The 23,933-nt window shown below is 42.7% G+C and overlaps 1 protein-coding gene across 1 annotated transcript; it reads right to left on the bottom strand.

Moving 5' to 3' along the window:
• Positions 1-469: 469 nt before the first annotated feature.
• Positions 470-3,332, bottom strand: LOC147435769 (12-oxophytodienoate reductase 7-like). The gene is made up of 6 exons (XM_086488040.1): positions 2,459-3,332; positions 2,217-2,357; positions 2,004-2,134; positions 1,706-1,909; positions 1,264-1,608; positions 470-1,118 (listed from the first exon to the last, which is right to left on the bottom strand). The coding sequence occupies exons 1-6, from the start codon at positions 2,575-2,577 to the stop codon at positions 691-693; spliced, it is 1,368 nt and encodes a 455-aa protein (XP_086344166.1). The 5' UTR covers positions 2,578-3,332; the 3' UTR covers positions 470-690.
• Positions 3,333-23,933: the final 20,601 nt, after the last annotated feature.

The following is a 23,933-nucleotide window of genomic DNA, read 5'->3' as shown; positions in this document are numbered from 1 at the left end:
TTGAGTTCAACTCTCCTCGTTGGCTAGATGTTTAAGGTCTCTCGGGATAGTTTCGTCCTACGACGTTAAAACTCTCTTCTCATGTGTGTGCACGCACGTGTGCTATAAAAAGAGAAAAATGGTTAATCTTTCTATCACCCAAGTGTGGTAGATTGGTTATGCCATTTCCCTCTTGAATAACAGGTCTTGAGTTCAACTCTCCTCGTCGGCTAGATGTTTAAGGTCTCTTGGGATAGTTTCCTACGACTTTAAAACTCTCATCTTCTTCTTCTTCTCTCTCAAGCAGGTTGTACGAGAAATAAGAGAACCTCCAACTATGGCAACACGTAACACACACTCTGTGTGTGTGTGTGTGTGTGCGTGTGTGTGTGTGGCAGGTTGTACGAGAAATAAGAGAAAATTAACTACGCTAGATTTAGAGTAATAAATACACATGCAATTCTTTTTGAAAGTTTACCATTGCCCTAAAATTAGACCATTTTACAAATAGCTAGAGGTAATCGATCGTCATATATACAATTGTTTTTAAAACTTTGCCAATGCCCTTTGTACTTGTTTACTTCAGTGCTAGATACTTGATGTTAATTTGCACATGTCCTGCTATGTTCTATAGATGTTCCATAGCAACGCCCACCAAGCAAGAATATAAAACAGGCTCTGCCCTTTGGGAGGTTAATAAACAAGCAAGTTTCAGGTTCTGCACGAAGGGGAGAGAGGGGCAAGAGACGCTCTGTTACTCTGCATACTGCATTGGCGTTTCAGCTCCTGCAGATGCAGCTTCTTCTTCACCGTCTTATTCTGTGCCATGTCTTCAATATTCTTGTCCACCCATCCCTGTGCAACGGCTACCTGCGAGGGTTTGAGCATGGCATAGTCCAGGTATCCTTTCACCTGATCGTGCGTGTAGTATGTGGATCTGTCGCCTTCATTCAGCTCTGCTCCAATTGCGAACCGCAGTGGTAGGTCTGGATTTGCTATAAAGAGCCTCCCATATGAAATCATGTCGGCTGCGCCTCCCCGGACCGCATCCATCCCTTTTTCCCTTGTATACCCTCCACTCAGCATCACCCTTCCGTTGAAGGCGCGCCGGAACATTTGCATGCTTCTTTCCTCATTTCCTGCATGTGGGTTTAGAGGTGAGCAGTCAAAGAATGCACGCAGGTGTCTGTGTGTGTGTGTGTGTGTGAGAGAGAGAGAGAGAGAGAGAGAGAGAGAGAGAGAGAGAGAGAGAGAGAGAGAGAGAGAGAGAGAGGTGCTTATCACGCTTGCCTGCATTGAAGGTCATTGGTTTGGGTCCCTGGTTGGTCATGCGAGGTTCTGTGATGTGAAGGTAGGCGAGGTTCATGTTGTTGAGGTGGGAGATGAGATGCAGGCCAAGTGCAACTGGGTCCGAGTCATAGGCTCCAAGGTGATCTATGATGGGCGAGATGCGCATTGCTGTTCTTGGTCCGCCTACCTCAGACACTACTGCAGACATGACCTCCAATGCGAAGCGGCACCGATTTTCCACCGAGCCTCCATACTCGTCATCCCGATCATTTATGCCATCCTTGAGAAATTGGTCTATGAGATAGCCATGTGCTCCATGAATCTCAACACCATCAAACCCTACACCAAATTTTGAGCTCTTGGTCAGATCAGCTTGTAACGCTTGAAGTCAAAAGCAGAAGCCACAAATGTAGAGAGGGTAATATATTTGAACCACCTGCTTGCATTGCATTTTGGGCCGCGTGGCGGAACTGCTCTACCACCTCGGATATCTCATGTGTGCGCAAAGCTCGCGGTTTTGAGTAGTCAGCCATAATCCCATCAGGAAGCCTTATCTTCCAGGACTCTGGAACCTTTCTTGCGGTCGAGGATATGGGACCATAGAGGAGCCCTTTGGCATCTTCGACATTTGTCTGGTAGTCTGTGCCCATATACACCAAAAGGCAGTGAATTGGTAGAGAATTAGTGGGCATAAATGTAGTATACAGCTGACCCAGAATGTATGCTCAACGTACATGTATGTGATGCACGGCCGACATGCCATAGCTGGCAGAAAATGTAGCCTCCTCTGTCGTGCACTGCTTGGACCACACGGCGCCACCGTTGCAACTGCTCCTTTGTCCAGATTCCAGGAGAATGGGGAAATCTACTTGACAATCAAGTCAATCAATATTAAGCACGTAAGTGACATCTACTTTCAGAAAGATAAGGTAACACCTGGTTCTTACCCAATGCCTTCTTGTGAAACGGCGACTGCCTCTGTGATGAGCAAACCGCCTTTGGTTGCCCTCTGACCATAAAAAACTTGGTGAGCATCTTGTGGGGCATAATTCAGGGCACGGCAACGTGTGAGGGGTGCTAATACAACCCTGTTTGGTTATCAAGTCAGCGGAGTTGAGAAAATACATGCTTAATATAATAAATACAAAGTGCAGGTTGGTGGATTACTCAATATCAAAAAAGCCATTACCTGTGGGAGAGATGAATGTTTCCAAGCTCCAAAGGAGCTAGGAGGTTGCTGTGAATGTCATCCTCGCGGTATGGAGAAAGGTGATCAGCAATAAGTGTGGAGGTTGTTCTATGCTGCATTTTTTGGCCTATACTGGGATGTTGTATCTGAAGCCAACCAACCAAGGAGAGCTCTTGTTAGGAGTATAGGCAAACACGGTAAACTTCGAAGGGATGAACGCACGGAATGTGATGATGAGCGCTAATTAGCACTAGATTAAGGTAGTAACACTTTATATTGGTTCAAGTTAAGGAATGTGATGATGAGCACTAATTAGCACTAGATTAAGGTATTAACACTGTTAAGGAAACCCAAAATATGGGCTGGGCAAGCCATGCATGGGACTAATATATAAGCTAAATATGGGCTTGATGGGGAGGAATGCTCTAGTGTACTTTCTCCTTGTCAAGTCAAGAAGGGAGCATGCTCTGACTTTAGTCGCTTGTGTCCTTTCCAAATTCCTTGCTCATTCAAATATGGGAGTCCTTTTCTTGCTGCACACTCTTTTATTTCTTTCACAATGAAGCCCCTCTATTTTGTACTGGCCCCTCTTGCAAACTGGGATTTTCCTTTGTGTCCTTTGGAATATTTCCCAGAGTGGCATCTCTCAAATTCTTTGGCTTTTAAGTAAGATCTCTCTCTCTCTCTCTCTCTCTCTCTCTCTCACACACACACACACACACACACACACACACACACACATACACATACACACACCCCTCCCTTTCGGGAAAGTCTTTTTACCATGTTTCCTCCCCCTCAAGATCCAAAACAGGAAGTTCTAAGGATTTTTGGACTATTTCGTTGTATATTTTACAGGTTTTTCTACTAGTTCAATGCCACAACGTTGTATTTGGTCCTTTTACTAGTTCAATGCCACAACGTCTTCGTAAGTTCTTTTGCTACTTCAATGTCACAACTCATTCATTAATAAAATATTCCTTTCACCATCCACTTCCAAGTCTTTCATTGTCTCTCAAAAGCAATACCTTGTTTGTTCTTTGCCCTACACTTGAGATGAGAGTAGCTTGGAAACTTCCTTGCGGAGCCCTCCTGAAGACCTTGACTTTCCAAGCTTGCACATCTTGATTTCTGCCTTTGTCTTAATGGGAACTTAGGTGCCTTCCAAGTCCATCTTTATCTATGTATTAAGGAGCTTAACAATTTCAAGGGAGGAGAGGACCTCCAACGTGTCACACATTGGTTCACTTCAACGAAAACTTTTCAAAACAACTAAACTATATCGAATGCAACTTGGAGGCCCTTGGCGAGTGGCATAAGGAGAAGGATTGGAAGGGGGAGTGCAAGCAAAGGCAAAGGCAAAGAAAGAAAGAGAGGGAGGCTATGTCAAAGAGAGGCTATGTCCTTGGGAGTTGTGAGTGGATTGGATGCCAAGAAAAGGGTCTCTCTCTCTCTCGTCCATTGGTTGTCTCATCTAAAATCCAAAGTGAAGGGCAAGGTTGTAGGGAATGAGAAACTTACTGACAATGGAAAGTGAAAAGATTTTTAGTCTGCATAGAATAAATGTACCACTTTAGTTGCACCTAATTAAAGAAGGTAACTTTGGTGGAGATTTCGTTGTTTAGTGAAAATACGATTTCTAAAGATACATTCGGCTGTCTTTTCAAGAGGTTTTTTCAAAATCAATATTGATATTCTTTAGAAATTTGTCCAAGTTTGTATTTCTTTAAAGAGGTTGAGAAAAAAGGAGAAGGCTCGCTTGTCTATACATCAGCTTGGGGTTGTTTTTCTTTAAGGACCTGCATACAAATGAAGGGATTTTTATCCATGTTATTCACTCACACACACACACACACACACACACACACACACACACACACACACACAGAGTGCACACACACCATCTTGAAGACCTTGACTTTCCAAGCTTGCACATCGTGATTCTGCCTTTGTCTTAATGGGAACTTACATCCTACCTAGGTGCCTTCCAAGTCCATCTATATCTATAATCCATATTCTATAATGTATATTAAGGAGCTTAACAATTTCAAGGACGGAGAGACCTCCCACATGTCACACATTGGCTCACTTCAAAGAAAACCTTTCAAAACAACTAAACTATATTTCATGCACCTTGGAAAGAGAGGGAAGCTATGGCCTAGGGAGTCACGAGTGGATTGGGTGCCAAGAAAAGACTCTCTCTCTTTCTCTCTCTCTCTCTCTCCCCCCCCCCCGGGGTCCGTCCATAGGACATGCCACACATCCATCTCATCTAAAATCCAAAAGTAAAGGGTAGGGTTGTAGGAAAGTCAAAGGAATTTATACCCTACATCGAATAAATGTACTAATTTAAGTGGACTTAACAGAAAAAAGAAGTTTTGGTAAATATCTTTTTAAAAATGAAAATATGGTTTCTAAAGATATATTTGGCTTTGTCTTTTCAAGTGACTTTTTTCAAAACCAATATTGATATTTTTGAAAAATTTGTGCAAGTTTGTATTTCTTTAAAGAGGTGGAGAAAAGGAGAAGACTTGATTATCTATGAAGGCTGTTTGATTTGAGGATCTACATGCAACTAAAGGGACTGTTATCCACGTTATTGATCTCGTGTGTGTGTGTGTGACACGTTATTGATCGTGTGTGTGTGTGTATGTGTGTGTCACACACACACACACACACACACACACACACACACACACACAGAGATTGATTTACCATGGATGGGCCTCTAACTCACCAAGGATACCCTCGACCTTCAAATTTCCATGATATTATTATTTTTTGGCATTAAAGTGCATTTTTAAAGGGTAGCTAATATTCACCTGTAACAATCAAGAAAAATGCTTTGAAACGGGTAAAATGCCCGTAAAAAACCAACCCTGGCATTGGCACCCCCTTGAATATTTTGTCTCTTTAATTTTTAGGAATTAAATTGTGCCCCATCCAAAAAAATCTATAAATTCTCTAAATCTTGACAGACAGAGCAAGGGTGCTAACAACCACACACACACACACGCACAGAGAGAGAGAGAGAGAGAGAGAGAGAGAGAGAGAGAGAGAGAGAGAGAGAGAGAGAAGAAGGAGAAGAAGAAGAAGATGAAGAAGAAGAAGAAAATGAAGTGAATCCCAAAGATCTATCCAACAACTTGGGTGAGAATAAAGTTATTCCTATTTTTTCTTTTGATTCTGTCTCTCTTTTTCTCTCGTCTTGATAAGAGGAGAATATAAAACGTTGTGACAAGGCATGTATGCACATACGAGTTCTAGGCAAGCTGTTATCCACTCAACACATGGGTGTGTGTTTGTTTCACTTTTCCTACATACAAAACTTTTCCAAATTCGGACCTTAACATCCTTAAAACTAGCTCCCAAAGTGTCCCTCGAGTCAAAATTTGAAAGTGAAGAAAAATAAGCAGAATAAACTCCTAGACTATGGAAAAATCTACAATGGTTGAATTTTGCTTCAAAAAAAAGTTATTGTGAAAACTTTTGAGAATAAATGTTGTTATAATCCACATTATGTTTCCATTCAAGTAAACAGCCAGGGTCAAGATGCAAATATATGACTACAGTCAGGTGTTATGTACATAGATGCCCAGCTGATCAGGAAAATACCAATTACAAACTCACCTTGCAAGTAATGAAACAGTTTTAATTAAATACAAGATTTATTTTCCAATATAGAGAGTAATCATAATATACATAGTAAAAGCAAAAATACTCAATAGATCAAACAAGTTGATCTACCTGGGTTGAAGTCAACATGATGATGCTGTATTTGTAAATCCAAGGAGCAAACAAACTAGCTAGCAAATGGAGGCTACACTTATGATTAGACGTTACAAGGAAGTGTTGTGCTTGTGTTGTGGAGGATCCCTAAATTAAATGCATCAAACATCAAGGAATCAATGCAAATGTCAACATTGACCTTATCCACTTACTTAATTGACCTTATCCACTTACTTAATTGCACAACCAAGAACTATTTAAATGATATTTGATGGGTGAAGATCAAACTTGAGATCCAAGATAGCATGTCATTAAGTACTTGATGAGCCAACCTACAATGAAATTTGACAAGTGCACAAACCAAGCTTTGAGAAAAGTGACATAAATTTAGTAGTCCAAAACTAAAATGTAAAATAGATAAACAACTCTCTACTCTGAATGTTAGGAGGAAGATAGTTCATCTTGTGGGTTAATCAATTGTGATAAATCTTGCATACACCCAATAGCAAGTGGAATGAAGAAGCTTGCAATACCATTAGAAATGATTACATTCAAAAGAAGTTGCTCCAAAGTTTTCTTCTTGCTACAATAGAGAAACTCTCAAGAACTTCAAAAGCACAACAAAAAAACTTGACTTAGGCTCAAAATTAAAATTCCTGCAACAATTGGTATGTCCACTATTCTTACTTCCATTTGGTATATCCCAACGTTGCCGCCTCTTATGGGATGTCATACTTGACATGCATTTAAGGTGCAATGTATTTTGGAAGAGCATGCACCTTCTTACATGCCCAATAATGTGAGCCTCTTTGACACCTCTATCATCAATTGGTGCATCGACATAAGGACCATTCCTTTTTGAGCTGGGTGTTCTTTCTTAGGACTGTATATCCAGGTGTTAAATTGTAAAGCCCTCAAAAAATATGGACACATGTCTCTCTTTTCTTAGCAATTCAACTTGCAGACGTCTGTTTATATAATATTGTATCATTTTGTAGAGAAAACAATGTTACAATTTCCATTGGCCACTGCTTCAAGTCATGGATTATAGAGAGTGTGTTGTGTTTTTTGATACTTTTTGACACGTTGTGAGCGGGATGAAAACACACACAGCGCCTCTATAACGACCCGACACAAACCCTTGGGAAGATACACACACACACACTATGGGGCACCACTCGGCTTACACAACACACCTGGCCGAGACAGGGAACACACCTCTGGAGTGAGAGGAGAGAAACTATCCACTTGCCCACTCCACACAGAGACACACACACACACACACACACACACCCAAAAAACTCAGCTCAAAAGAGGAGAATTTCTGATGTTTAGATACAATTGAGCTTGGGCCAACACCAATGGGGCAAATAGCTCACACAATATAGGTAAAATAAGCCAGATACAATCACAAACTAGAGCAGAAACGTCGCTCATAGGAGAAACTTACACAGAAAAACAGCAGGAAAAGAGTGAGGAATTTGGCAAAATGGACAGTGCCATCGCGTTCGGAACGGCCCAAAACCCCAGTCTACAATGTCAAAGTGCTCAAATCTGACCTCGGATGAGCAGTTTACGGCCAAAACAGGCTCCAAAATGAGCAAAAACACAGCTGCGGCTGTTCCTCCTCTCTTCTCCACGTTTTTTCTGGTCTTCTCTCAGTTTTTTCAGTTCCCACACTTAGCTTTATTACTTGGGCACCCTTGGCCTTTTAGATGACCTCAAACGGACCCCGAACAGGCCAAAAACTGACCTCGCAGTGCATAGTTGTCACCCTGTTGCATCCATACGCACACCTGGCAATCATTTCTTTTCAATAATGCGTCTCGCAACCACGTGAAGTGGCCCCAAAAAAAGGTCCTCATGATGACCTTTTTGCATAATTCTCACAAGCAAACACCCACGTTGTGTCCGTCCTCATCTGCGTGCAAATATTGACCTCGTTCGCCCTCCTGACGCCACTAGATGCCATCTGACGCACCTGCTGACCTCACGTCGTCGGCCCGCGGATAGCTTCCTCGAGAAGTTTTACGCGCTATAAACTCCTCATTATTGTAGAAAAAACATACTGATACTGGTGATAGTAAATATCGATGCACTATGTACACACTGTCCTACCTGTACACATGTGGGCCCCACATAACCACCTGGCTAAGGAAAATGGGCAATCCTTTATTTGATGCACCATGCATGTATATGTACATATGTGCAATCCCTTGCTCCAAAAAACTCCTGACATAATTTGCCCATCCCCTAGCCTGCTAGATCATTCATGATCAGCAGCAGCAAAGAGAGATATGAGACTCGTCGCATCACAGGTCTCCTCATCCCTCACCAACACAGCTTGATCCACAGACAACTCATCTTGCTCCACCATCATCAACCTGGCATGATACAACTTAAGACGCAATCCATTTACCCTTGACGTATGTAGAACACCATCCAGGTTAGCCAGCTGATATGTGCCATTTGGAAAACACTCCACTACCTTGAAAGGGCCTTCCCACTTAATCTGAAACTTCTTTTGGAAGGTGTTGTCCAGCTTACTATTGTAGCGCAAAACCAAGTCATGTTTCTTGATACCCTTACTTTTAACCTTTTCATTTATCTTTGCCAAAGCCTTATCCTGTATCTGCCCATAATGCTCCAATGCGCTCATCCTATCCAATTGGACCTCTTGTAACTGCAAGAGCCTCTCTTTGAATGCATCACTAGGAGGCCCAAGCAACTTCTCTAACATCTTGACCGCAAGCAACTCTACCTCCACAGGCAATAGTGCTTCCTTTCCATACACCAAATGAAATGGAGTAAACCCTGTACCTGTCTTCACCGAAGTACGGTAAGCCCATAATGCACTAGGCAATTCCAAATCCCAATTCTTTCCTTGGTGCTCTGTCACTTTCGAAAGAATCTGTACCAACTCACCCTTGAATCTTTCATTCAAGCCATTACACTGCGGGTAATAAGGAGTGGTATGCTGGTGCCTAATCTTCATCTTTGTGCATAAGAAGTCTAGCAGTTTAGCTCTAAATCCTGGCCCCTTATCTGAAAGTAGCTCTAATGGCACCCCAAACTTGCAACATATTTCATCATACACAAATTTTGCCACATCCTTTGCAGTGATCTGTTTTACTGCTATAGCCTCTGCCCATCTAGAAAGATAGTCCACTGCCGTCAAAATATAGCTTTTGCCCCTGCTTGTGATAGGTAACGGGCCTATTGCATCAATCCCCCACTTTTGAAACACATCAAACGCCATAATGGTTTTTCGTAGCTCTGGCTTCAACACTCTCTTCCCAAATGCTTGACACCTATTGCAAGACCTACACCAATGGTGAACATCCTTGTGCAAACTAGGCCATACATACCCCTCTTGCAAAATCTTATGCAAGGTGATCTTTAGAGCAAAATGGCCACCACATGCGCCTTCATGATTCTCTTCCAACACTCTGTAAAGCTCCTCCCGCCAAGGTACACGCCTCAACACGAGATCAGCTCCTTTCATGTATAAGACATCGCCAATCAATTTGTACCTGTATGCTCTACGCACAAAGCCATACTTCTTAGACTTCTGAATCTCCTTTGGAATGATTCCTGTTAGCAAAAACTCCTCTTCTTGAGCCAAACTTTCCCGACCATGATAAAGAGGTAAATTGGTCCTTAACACGAATAGCTCCCCAATCATGCCTTGAGCTGCTTCATGTGCCTCTCCATTTAGAGCACGTTCAATGTGTTTGATGCTCCATGCTTCAAACTTTTTTAACAGGCCTTTAATTCTAAAGCACATTTCCTTCAATGAGGTGTTCTTGCTCTTCCACACACCCAGCACTTGCTTCACCACTAACAAGGCATCACCTTTTATGCTCAACCTTCGAACCCCATGCTTCAAACAAATGTGTAATCCGGCTTCCAATGTAGCATATTCAGCCTCATTGTTACTATGCGCATCCAATTTGAACCCTCTCTTGCATACTAGCTTCCCCTCTGGATCATAAAGTGCTATACCCCCTGAAGCTGCATCGTGGCTCTTTCTGTATGAACCATCAAAGAACAACACATGTGCATTGCTGATCTGTGGCACTTCTTCAACTACCTTTCTCACCACCTCTTCTTTAACAATAAGGGGATTCTCCTTGTAGGTCAACAAATCAGCTAGGGTAGCCCTTGTACTATCTTCCACTAGAAAAGAGAACTCAAACTCTTGCAGCTCAATTACCCATTTCTTCACCACATTTGACATGTTAATACCATTAATTAACTGTGGCAAAAAGGCATAACTCGTCAAGAAAACAAAAGGCCGTGGTAGCAAGTAATGACGAAATCGTCGACAAGCAAATATTACACTGGCCATCACTAGCTCTACTTCCGATAACTTTCTCTCCGCTACCAACTTCACTCGGCTTGCATAATACACTGGCCTCATATAATGGCTGCCCTTCCCCTTTTGCAATAGCATGGCTCCAATGGCATCATCCCCTACTGATGGATTTACATAAAAAACTTTCTCCCAATCAGGAGCCTGCATGGCTGACAACCCCCCTAACACCTCTTTCACCTCTTGAAACACTTCTTCACACTTGTCATCCCATTGCAATGGATCATGCTTTGCCACTTGCTGTAATGGATAAAGAAGCTGCGAAGATAATGGAATAAACCGTGCCATGTACTTCACTTTGTGTATAAATGTTGCCAATTGCTTCGTACTCATAGGTGATGGAAGAAGAATAATAGACTTCACCTTATCTGGATCAGCCTCAATGCCATTTTCTGACACCATATGGCCCAATAACTTCACCCTTGGCTGTGCTAGATGACATTTCTTTGGATTTAGTTGTCCTCCACATTCATCATATCGAGCCAATACCATCTGCAGCTTCTCATGGTGATCAGCCCTACTGCTATAGACACAAAAGTCATCCATAAAAGCTTTAACACAAATACCAATGAATGGTTCCAACACCCAATTTTCTCTCTCTTGATAGAAGGAAGGTCCATTTGACAACCCAAATGGCAATACTGTGTAGCAATAGCAGCCCCATGGCGTAATAAAAGTTGTCTTTGTGCGGTTTTTAAGAGCAATCTTCAATTGAAAATAGCCTGAAAAACCATCACACACACTGTACCTTTCATAACCTGCCACTGAATCCAAGATCTGGTCAATGAATGGAAGAGGATATGGGTTCTTCTTAGTGGCTGCATTTAAGGGTTTAAAATCTACACAAATCCTCCACTTCCCATCCTTCTTTGGACTGACTACAACTGGACTCACCCATTCTGTGGTCTCCACTGGAACTATGAACCCTGCCTTCAATAACTTGTCCACCTCTACCCGCAAGGCTTCCATTTGCTCTTGACCCATCCTTCTTAGCCTTTGCCGCACTGGCTTAGCACCTTCTTTCAGCTCTATATGCATCTCTTCACCCTTGAATCCTCTGATCTCTTCATATGAAGTAATGAACAAATCAGGAAAACTAGCCAGCATATGCAAAAATATATCCTTCTCCATAGTTGAGAGGTCTCCACTGATCATTTGCGTCATTAATTCTTGCTTCTTTGACAACTCAACTTTGGTTTGCATCAGCCCTTCAATCACTTCATAAGGCCCTTCACTTTCATCTTCAACTTCCTTCGCAAATGCGACTAAACCACACTCCTGGATTTCTTTATCCATTAAAAGAAATGCAACATCAATATCCTCATCACTGCTGGTAGTGCTATCACTGTCCTCATCTGTCACCGTGGAAGAGTCTTCATCACTAGACTCATCCTCATCTTCATAAAGCTCCTCTAATCGTTTCCTTGTGTCCATATTATAAAGCTTCTTGGTACCTGTCTTTCCATAGAGGCTAATCGTACCATGTCGCCAATCTTGAACAGCTCCCACTGCACGTAACCATGGTCTGCCCAGTATAATAGGATATGCTCCCAACCCTGCTGGCATCACATGAAAATCAACCACTGCCTTTGCTTCATATGCCTCCACTTCTAAGCTCTTTACAACACCCAAGCATTTTACTTTTTGATGGTTTGCCAATTTGATCCGAAAACCTGACACCCCAGCCACTGTGAGACCCATCTTCTCAACGCATGAGTGTGTTATGACGCATATTTGGGCTCCGCCATCCACATAACCTTGTCCCAAATTTTTCCTTTTATGCCACACATCTACTATTGGACAAATGTCTGGTAGCTCGTCCATTGCCAACACCTTTACTGAACCTCTCTCTGGCTCTTTCTCCATTGGGTTAACCATCCTCTTCCACTGTCGCTTTAGCTTAGGCACCATCTCTATAAGCTGCCCAAAAGTAACATCTGCCTTCCTGCTCGTCAGATCCTCCCTCAAGTCATAGCTTAATTGCCCATCCCCTAGTGGAAAATCTGAAACATGAAACTTTCGACGAGCTCTCCTTTTCCTCTTGGCCTTGACATCCTCGCCTTCATGGCTCTTTCCTTTCTTCTTACTAGGACCTGAGGCACTTCTTCCTTCCTTATCCTCTGTGGTCCTCTTCCCTATAGGCATCACTAATGTATCCTCTAGCTTTGATGCCTTCTCCAAGGTGACTACACTTAGCACTTTTGTCTTTCCCTTTTCCTCCTGGGTCAATCCACTGGTTCCTTCGTCTCCCTTAATTTCGATGCCATAATCATTTGACCTAGTTAGCACCTGTCTTGGCAATGGATACATGTCTCCCCCCATCCTTGGTGGCTTATCACATTGCGGGCTGATGTGACCCAACTCTCCACAATTATAACATGTGGGCGTCTGCCTCCAAAACCTACCATTGCTTTGTCCAACACCATTCCTAGGCCTTTCTTCACCTCCTGGCTGATTTGCAAACCGCCCTCGACCTCGATTATTTCCCACTTGACCTAGCATGTTTAGGCTCAGATTCTTCATCAAATCTACCATTTGCCTCATGTCTTGCCTTAGGCCATCATATTGCACTGCTGTAGTGACCACTGCTGGCATAACCTGAGTAGTAACAGGAACCACTGGTTCATGATGAACCCCTGACATACGACCTTGTAAAGAGTCCATAGGCTGAAATTCAGACCTCATGGGCAAAGACTCCACCCCTAACTGACTCATTTTCCTCAGCTTCCACTCTTTGTTCCTTGCTACCTCTAGTGCATCTTCATATGTCCTAGGCTTCTTTAACTCCACTCTCCAACGTATATTCTCCCAAAGACCAACCAAGAACCTGTCCTTCTTCATCATGTCAGGCGGGGGTACTTGTGGTGCTAAAGCCTTGCACATTCGCTCCCATGCCAATGAAAACTTACGTATGTACGCATCTACTGTCTCACCTTCCTTTTGCACCAAAGCCTGTACTTCCTGCCACACCTTGTCAGGATCTTCTATCTTCACAAACTCCACTTCCAACCCATGTCGTAGATTGTCCCAACTCAACCTTACAGGTGGATCAGCCACACGCAACTCCTCTTCAAATGCTTTAGACCAAACTTGTGCATCACTCTTCAAACAAATTTGGAGAAGGCGTAACATCTGCGCAGGGTCATGAATCTGGTTGCTAATGCAGGAAACCTCCATCTTTTCCAAAAATTCTTCCACATCTTCATCACTTCTTCCATGAAACTCCGGATAAGAGAAAGCCATGGCTACCCAAGTTACAATGCTTTGAGAACCCCTTTGAACACACGTGCAAGAACCCAAGACTTTTCACTACCCAATCCCCAGAAACTTCAATGGAGCTCAATTTTAGATAAGGACAAACACATGCACATCAAATGAGTTTTCATAGTTGATCATTGGAATTACAACAGGCAAAGGACATTCCAGGATCTCTCTCAATCTTCTTGGCCCAAACATAAAGACTATGCGCTGCTGGAAAAAGATCTTCCTGGACACATGAATATTAATCTGAATTCTTTGAGTTAAATGAAAAGGAGTGAACTAAGGGCCATTTTGATCATCCATTAAAGTGAACCATGAAGCTCCCAAGAAGGCACACTTGACTTATCCTCTGATTTTGCCAAAATTTCAGCAGCATAACAGCATAAATGGCTCAAAATACCAAAAAACCAGCCATCATAACTTGGGAAAATTTCGACAGAGTTTTCCCTAGAAGTAGAGCAATGAGAACCCAAAATATAGACTGTCTATGTATGCATAAACTGTCAACAATAGAACCCGAGCATCAAGTAGGACTCACTAGTACATAGCCTATAGCGAGGTCACAAAAAGGGTGCTCCAGCTACCTGTATCACCGAAAGGATCTCCACATTTGAGAATCCCCCAGCTCAATAAAAACCTCACGCTATCGACCCTCACACGAAAGCTAATGCAAATCGCGTATAGTCAAGTCTCAGAAATGACTATCTTCCAGACCAAGTCTCAGAAATGGCTGGGACTGCCAAATAAAACCATATATGGCTCCACAAAGGCGTACCATGGCAGTTTCCACAAGTAACGTACAATCCAATAGAAAATGTGCTCAAACAGGCGCCAAGTGATGCATACCCACAACAACTGCAAGTGACATCACTGCTAGTATATCACTGTACTCCAGCTACCTGTACCTGTGTGAATCACCTGTACCTATACCTGTCCCTGTAACCTGTAACCTGTAACCTGTAACCTGTAACCTGTAATCTGCAACCTGCAACCTGTAATCCCGAAGCTCGAAGCTCGAAGCTCGAAGCAGAAGGTACTCGAAGAAGATCCTCCGTGGGGGCGCCAAAAGAATGTGAGCGGGATGAAAACACACACAGCGCCTCTATAACGACCCGACACAAACCCTTGGGAAGATACACACACACACTATGGGGCACCACTCGACTTACACAACACACCTGGCCGAGACAGGGAACACACCTCTGGAGTGAGAGGAGAGAAACTATCCACTTGCCCACTCCACACAGAGACACACACACACACACACACACCCAAAAAACTCAGCTCAAAAGAGGAGAATTTCTGATGTTTAGATACAATTGAGCTTGGGCCAACACCAATGGGGCAAATAGCTCACACAATATAGGTAAAATAAGCCAGATACAATCACAAACTAGAGCAGAAACTTCGCTCATAGGAGAAACTTACACAGAAAAACAGCAGGAAAAGAGTGAGGAATTTGGCAAAATGGACAGCGCCATCGCGTCCAGAACGGACCAAAACCCCAGTCTACAATGTCAAAGTGCTCAAATCCGACCTCGGATGAGCAGTTTACGGCCAAAATAGGCTCCAAAATGAGCAAAAACACAGCTGTGGCTGTTCCTCCTCTCTTCTCCACGTTTTTTCTGGTCTTCTCTCAGTTTTTTCAGTTCCCACACTTAGCTTTATTAGTTGGGCACCCTTGGCCTTTTAGATGACCTCAAACGGACCCCGAACAGGCCAAAAACTGACCTCACAGTGCATAGTTGTCACCCTGTTGCATCCATACGCACACCTGGCAATCATTTCTTTTCAATAATGCGTCTCGCAACCACGTGAAGTGGCCCCAAAAAAAGGTCCTCATGATGACCTTTTTGCATAATTCTCACAAGCAAACACCCACGTTGTGTCCGTCCTCATCTGCGTGCAAATATTGACCTCGTTCGCCCTCCTGACGCCACTAGATGCCATCTGACGCACCTGCTGACCTCACGTCGTCGGCCCGCGGATAGCTTCCTCGAGAAGTTTTACGCGCTATAAACTCCTCATTATTGTAGAAAAAACATACTGATACTGGTGATAGTAAATATCGATGCACTATGTACACACTGTCCTACCTGTACACATGTGGGCCCCACATAACCACCTGGCTAAGGAAAATGGGCAATCCTTTATTTGATGCACCATGCATGTATATGTACATATGTGCAATCCTGTGCTCCAAAAAACTCCTGACAACGTCTTTAGAAAAAAATTTCATAAGTGCAGGTATGTCCCTAAATTTTCTTCGTTTTTGTACCCAAGGTGCACAAACTTGCATGTGCCCACGCGCGCGCGCACACACACGCACATACACACACACACACACACACACACACACACACACACACACACACACACACACACACACACACACACACACACACACACACACACACACACACACACACACACACACACACACACACAAGCCACTAACACTTGTTTCTTACAACACGGTGTCGAGAATAAATAAGTGCGGTTAGTGAGCAGGGATCAACACGGGGTTGCTTGCTTTGGGAACTGGTGAGTGAAATGACACAAATTAATATTTCAAAGATACAAGACACACTTTAGAACTCAGATTCTTTTTGCTATCAACTTAAAGTTTGGTTAAAATTGAAGTACAACCACTAATTGAAAATCTACTAACTTCTGCTTAGTCAAGAGCGGAAGAAAAAGAAGCCATGCCCTTTATCACAATAGCGCGAGAAAGTCTTTATCTCGCCTTTCTCTTTATTAACATAAGCATCCCTGGTTCTTTCGACTTCCCTTACTCTTATGTTAATGCTTCACGTCATGCTGAAAGGTGTATCTGGATCTGTTTGTCTCCTATCACCAAGAGCCCTTTAACTGCTTGTAGAGCTAACTCTGACCGTGGGAACACTCTCAATTGATTTTAAAGAACCTTGAGCTTTGTAACAAGAAAAAAAACAAGAAAAAAAACGCTACCAGACGTCCTCATAGATGCTCCAAATCTTCCTTCGTTGCCGCCAACTCCTCGTCTTCCTCTGTTGTCTGCCTCTTGGCCTCCTTATTTTGCAATTGACGGTGCTCCCTATCTCCTCACAAGCCTCATGCTTGCCCGTAGTTCCTGCTTATTGGCCGCCTCAACTGCCACCGCTCCTCCACTCGCTCTGGTCTTTGCTTTCCTCGGCCGCCAACTCTACAGAATCCTTTTTCCTTGGTCTCCTTAGCGTCGACTCTCCTCTGTGTCCTTCAGGGATTTCAAAATGACGTGATCACACTATAATTTCAGGTTAATAACAATAGAAATGCAAAATAACAAATATTATGTTAATTGACATTCATATTTTTTGACCTGCAAGGAGACTTGGACCGGCTCGAGGCCCGCCGGGCTTGCCGGGTAAAGCAATTTCCCCGCCGGGCCCGCTGTGGCTATATAAAGGCGACGCTGGTGCTTGTCTTTTTCACAAGAGAGGTACATTGAAAAGTCTTCTTCACCAAACTTTCTGGCAGCTTTCCACATTCTCAAAGCAGTGTAGCAGTAATTTTTTAATCCCTTATTTTATTGATGTTTTTTTGAGTTTTTTGCGTTAAAACTTAAAGGTATAAAATTTCTTTTATCAAATCATCGTACGTGGATGCACTGGCATATGGTTGCAATTGCGGCTAGGTGTGTCATTGCAAAAGTGTACGATGATTATGTTTTATATTGCTCCCAGTCATTCATGCTTCGGCACATGGTTGCAATTGCGACTAGGTGTGTTGCTGCTAGAATGACAGGAGCATCTGTTTGAAAGAAGTCACCGTGCGTGGATGCACTGGCACATGGTTGCAATTGCGGCTAGGTGTGTCATTGCAAAAGCATAGGGTGACTATGTTTTATGTTGCTCCCAGTCATTCATGCTTCGGCACATGGTTGCAAATGCGACTAGGTGTGTTGCTGCTAGAATGACAGGAGCATCTGTTTGAAAGAAGTCACCGTGCGTGGATGCACTGGCACATGGTTACAATTGCGGCTAGGTGTGTCATTGCAAAAATGCAAGATGACTATGTTTTATGTTGCTTCCCGTCATTCATGCTTCGGCACATGGTTGCAATTGCGACTAGGTGTGTTGCTGCTAGATTGACGGTAGCATCTAATGCATGAATGTGTGCTCAATAATTTCATAATGTTTCATATGCTTGAATCTTGAAAGACGACATCGTGAGTGGATGCACTGGCACATGGTTGCAATTGCGACTAGGTGTGTCATTGCAAAAGCGTAGGATGACTATGTTTTATGTTGCTCCCATTCATTCATGCTTCGGCACATGGTTGCAATTGCAACTAGGTGTGTTGCTGCTAGAATGACAGGAGCATCTATTTGAAAGAAGTCACCGTGCGTGGATGCACTGACACATGGTTGCAATTGCGGCTAGGTGTGTCATTGCAAAAGCGTAGGGTGACTATGTTTTATGTTCCTCCCAGTCATTCATGCTTCGGCACATGGTTGCAATTGCGGCTAGGTGTGTTGCTGCTAGAATGATAGGAGCATCTGTTTGAAAGAAGTCACCGTGCATGGATGCACTGGCACATGGTTGCAATTGCGGCTAGGTGTGTCATTGCAAAAGCGTAGGGTGACTATGTTTTATGTTGCTCCCAGTCATTCATGCTTCGGCACATGGTTGCAATTGCGACTAGGTGTGTTACTGCTAGAATGACAGGAGCATCTGTTTGTAAGTTTTTGCACGATGAGGCATTGGCACATGGTTACAATTGCGATTAGGTGTGTCATTGCAAAAGCGTACGAGATCTATGGTCTATACTGCACTTTTTCTTTCACGTAGAAAGGATCCAAATACAGTGGCACATAGTTATATTTCACAATGTGTTGTTTGCAATAATACCATTGCAGGCAAAATGGATCCTTTTGCTACTTCAATGATAGAGTTCAAAAAGAAAATTAGACAATTGTTGATTACAATCGTCAGTGCACTAGATCCCGACGATATAGCGCAGATTGTTGCAGATGAGTCTAGATTGCAATCATTATACAGTGAGATTGCCCGAAAAATGTTGTTGTTATATCCAGACAAAACAACCGAATCAATAATCTCATTACTGAGCAGTTGGGTGGGCAATTTGCCCAAGGTGGCCTCTGATTTGAAAGAGGAATGCCCTCAAGAAGTAGACAAGTAAGCTAGAGCATTGGAACGCGAGATGGAGAGCTGAAAAGGAGAGGTCAAGGCGAGCATCCCACATAGACACACAATTTGGACTAAGAAAGAAAATGCGAATGGCTATCACCAGAGTTATGGGGAGCAGCCAAGTTGGAGAACCGTTTATTGAGGAGGCTGCCATTGAGGGAACATCGGGTTCTACTGCTTCTGCCAGTCACCTAGAGAGCAGTATATACAATTCTAAATGTAGTATGACTTTGGGCATTCCAAATAAGTCCATTAAGAAGATCAAGAAACTTGGGTCAAGGGCTTATGGCACAGGGTGGCAAGTTCAAATCAAAGGGATCAGTTTCCTTCCTGCAACGAATACTTATTGTGCCAAGGAGTTCAAAGGACAGGCCAAGCATCAGTGGAAAAGCTTTGCATCAGAAAGTGGGGTAGATCTCAACCATAGAAGGATTGTGAGGAGTATTTCCCACTCTGTAACGTTGCCATGGTTTCTGATATTCCCCTATTTCAATGGGGGAACTTTAGGTGATCTTATGGACCCAGTGCCCCTTCCACATGGCTCTTTCACGACGCTTGTAGCGCATCAAGAGGGGAAAGGAAAGATCCCTGAAGACTTTAAATGGGAGCAGCCCTCTGAAGACAAGAAAACACGTATCAAGAGCCTGTGAAATCATGCTCCCTCACTGATCCATGCCTTGGTGAAGGCATTGCGATTCGCACATGACGAGGGAGTGATCCACAATGATCTCCATCCATTGAACATCATGTTGGACTTTACCAAGGATCTCACTCCCCGTATTGGAATAATTGATTGGGGATTGGCTCTGCATGTTGTCTTAGAGACACAAAAGACCAACAATACCGATGAAAACTGGCAAAAGCTTCATCCTTGGCGAGCTCCTGAGTTACTAGATGGCAAGAATTTATGCCCATGGACCAAGGCCATAGATGTGTACGCCATAGGATGGGTGATATGGCAATTTTGTAAGTTTTGTGGAGAGTTCTCTGACTACTACAGCACAGATTGGTTCAAACATAAGGTTTCAGTGGAGGTACAAGCCATATCTAGGATTGTTGTGGAAGGTTGGGTGAGGAAGAAATCCACAGACAGAAAGACCTTGGCACTTTTGGACGAAGAATTAGAAAGATTTGAAGTCTAGCCAGAACGATGCTTACGCCCTCCCTCTAAAATGAGTGTAGCCTTTTTTTGATGGATATATGATGTACTTTATGAAGCAGGGTTTTCTGAGACTTTTGACTTATAAAAGCACTTTTAAAAATTGGGTATTATGCGCCATGGATGATGTATGAGTATTAAAAACAATGTTATATCTCAATAGACAACAAATTTTCTATGAGTTTTGTTTTTTCTCTTAAGTTTCAAGCAATAAGCCACGTGGAGTCACTGATTGTCATTCATTGATTTAAAAAATGGTGGTTACTCTTATATCAATTGATTGTCGTAAGATGGTGGTTATTCTAATATCAATTGATTGTCGTAAAATGGTGGTTAAAATTATAGCAATTGATTGTCGTAAAATGGTGGTTACTCTTATAGCAATTGATTATCATTAAGTTTGTATGCCGTAACTGAAGTATAGTGTTTAATCAGGATATGGATAATGATAATCAAAGGGCTAAGCGCGCTTTTGAGTGTCTCAGATCTATGTGTCAAGGAGGTGGAGTGAACGACACCGCTCGAATTGCAGCTCGTTGCATCCAGTGGGCCAACCCAGTGGGTACACAATGGAAAGAGGTGAACACTAGGATTGACCGAGAAATGGTCAAATCCATATGGCCAAGCATTGCAGATGACAACATTAAGAAAGGCCGACTTAAGCTATCACAATGCATTAATGCAGACATACGAGACAATGGAGAGAACATATATCTCGATGTTATGGGTCATCCTATGCATCATATGGATTGTCCATTGTGGTTTGCCAAGATTTTATACATGCATTATGTCTTGGGTGAAGTAGTGGACTTTAGCTCAAGGACACCTCACATGACGGTTGAGGACATTCGCAGTATTGCAATCACCTTCACACGGCAAGAGATGTCATTGGCACTAGAAGGTGCATCAATGGAAGTGCACCAAGTTAAGGAGGAGCTTCAAACTCAACTCAGGTAAGCATCACAAGCTACAAAAGGATCTCATGCAGAAGAAACCCTAAATAGAGACTTGCAAAGGGAGGTGAAGGTGCTATCTCGCCACGTAAAAGAATTAGAGGCGACTATAAAAAAACAAAATGCTGCCACATTGATTGAGCACCCAACATCTATTGAGGCCCCTCTAGCTTCTGGTGAGCACGGTGGTCCTTGCCCCATATGTAGATCATTCTTTCATGAGTGGTGTGGTCACTTCAGCTTGCCATGCGAACATATGTATCATATATCATGCTTGATGCAAAGCATGATGAATAAATTTCATTGTGCTATATGGGAGTTTGAGATATCCAAAAAGTTATATGCAATGTTCAAAATGTGTGAAGACTATAATAAGCTTAAAGGTCAACGTGAACATGAGAATGAAGATATTCTCACAAATATTTCACTATCACTTGGATAGTTTTTGTAACATTTGAAAACATTTACTCGTTGTCTTGCGAGAATTTATTAGTGAATTGTGAATTGTCTTCACTTCAGCTTCAATTATGATATGTGATAATGCAAAGATTTGTTAGGGCTTTGTATATTATGAAGCTTTAATAGTGATTTGTGGCCTTGTAAAGGTTTTTAAGGGCTTCGTTTATTATTAAGCAAATGTCTAAACCTTAAACTAAATATAAAAAAAGCTTATAAGATAAACAGTTTTTGAACTTAAACAGAAGTCACTCAGTGGATTCGATAATCTATTAATTAAACCACCGTCGCTTGCTGGGTCAAAGTTGGTTCAATTTCTAAATTCTCTTCAATCTCTTCAAAAGTACATGTAGTTTCTACTTCATGAGATTCCCCTTGCAGCTCAATGTCTTCATCCACCTCATCATTGGTTACATCATAAGTCGAGCACGGAATCTCCTCTTTGTAGTTCTCAGCTTGCACTCTTGCCAATAGCCGATGGTTACAGTACATATACACAAATTTTTCAGCTCTTGAATTTAGAAGGCGGTTTCTGATGGTGGAATGTACATATTTATATGTACTCCACTTTCTCTCAGAACTTGAATTGGATGCACATTGGGCTAGGATTCTAACAGCTAGGCGTTTAAGGGTGGGTGCACTACCACCATTCATCATCCACCACTTCCACGCTGGTTGCTCCGTGGCAAGTTTCTGCACAAATTCTGTACCAAACTTACTCTCTTTGATTTTAAACTTTGTAAGATCAGTAACAGCTAATGCATGCTCATCAGGATCATCATAAAATCTTCCTATCACATCATAAAAGTCTTCCAGCACCTCCTCATCAAGTTTGTCTATTTCCATTGCCCAATACTCTGGATCCAATAAGAAAGCTACGCTGTGTAGTGGACTATGTGTTCCAACCCATCGACCATGCACATACTTTCTCAAAATTTCTCTCCTCTTTTGAGTGAATGGTGTCTTCCAAGGCTTCACAATTGGCTCCTGGGGCTCCTATGGATTTGCAAGGCTTTCTTGAACAGTCCACCAAGCCATCCACACCTTACCTATGTTACGCAAGGCAGAATCCAGTTGGCGTAATGCGAGCATAATTGGCATCATGACATTGTGCACATCCACCACATCATCCCAGAAGTGGCGATCAACTAGTGGATTTGCAAGGCTTTCTTGAACAGTCCACCAAGCCATCCGCACCTTACCTATGTTAGGCAAGGTAGAATCCAGTTGGCGTAATGCGAGCATAATTGGCATCATGACATTGTGCACATCCACCACATCATCCTAGAAGTGGCGATCAGCTAGTAGATCTCTGATCACCCCTATTTTGCTTTTTATCTTCTCCCTTTGACCAGCCTCCCATTCTGAACAAGTGGCACAAACAAATGTCTCCATCACAGCATTCTTATTTTTTATTAGTGATTCTACCGTATAGTAGTTGGTGCAAAATCTAGTTTCGCACGGCAGTTTTAACATAGTAGACATCCTCTAACGATACATGTTAAGAACCCTCTGATGCTTCAAAACAAACTTGACTATTAAGCGAGCATTGTCTACTATCCATTTGAACCACTCTGTGTCCTCCCTCTTGTACCAATCTTGCAATACCAAGTTCAAGCTGTGTGTACTGCAACCAGCACTATATAGGTGAGAGAAGTGACTTTCAAGTATCCTACCTGCAGCCCTGCAATTTTTGGCATTGTCCATGATTACTTGGACAACATTTTATTTTCCAAGTTCGTCAACTGCGTCGCCAATGATGTCAGCTATAAAACTGCCAGACTTTATTTGACCAGAGCTATCCACAGCTTTGATAAAACATTTACCACGAGGACATACAAGCATGATGTTGATCAATGGCCGCCTTTGAACGTTGGACCAACCATCACTAACTATGGTGTATCCAAATTTTTCTGTTGCATTTAATATTACCCTTTGAATATCCTGTTGTGTGCTTGTGTAACATTTATCCAATAGTTGGTTTCTCATATGGTGATATGTTGGAGGGGTAAATCCAGCACCATACTCCCCAATGCGTTTCCAAGTTGACTTCCATGCATCACGGGTGACAATGGCCAATGATCCCCCAGTGAAATAGACGGCTTTAGCTAGTGCAAGTTGTGCTTCTTCTAAGGCAAGTGTTTTGAAGCTCGTCTGTAAGCTAACCTGTCTACTTTTTGACGATCCTACCTGAAAGTCAGGAGATCCATGGTTTGGAGGTGTAGTTCCATCGATATGAGAAGTTGGTTCCCTGCTTTGAGTGCTTCCATTGGTGGGCGTTACACCCAATGATCCCTCATACTGGCTTGATCTTATCGATACCGGGGTGTGATGGTTGAAAGTAGAGAGTTTTGATCTTTTGCTCATGGA

Source organism: Adiantum capillus-veneris, chromosome 18 (assembly GCF_014529385.1).
Source record: "Adiantum capillus-veneris isolate H3 chromosome 18, ASM1452938v2, whole genome shotgun sequence".
NCBI lineage: Eukaryota > Viridiplantae > Streptophyta > Polypodiopsida > Polypodiales > Pteridaceae > Adiantum > Adiantum capillus-veneris.
This window is presented reverse-complemented; position numbering and strand designations above follow the sequence as displayed.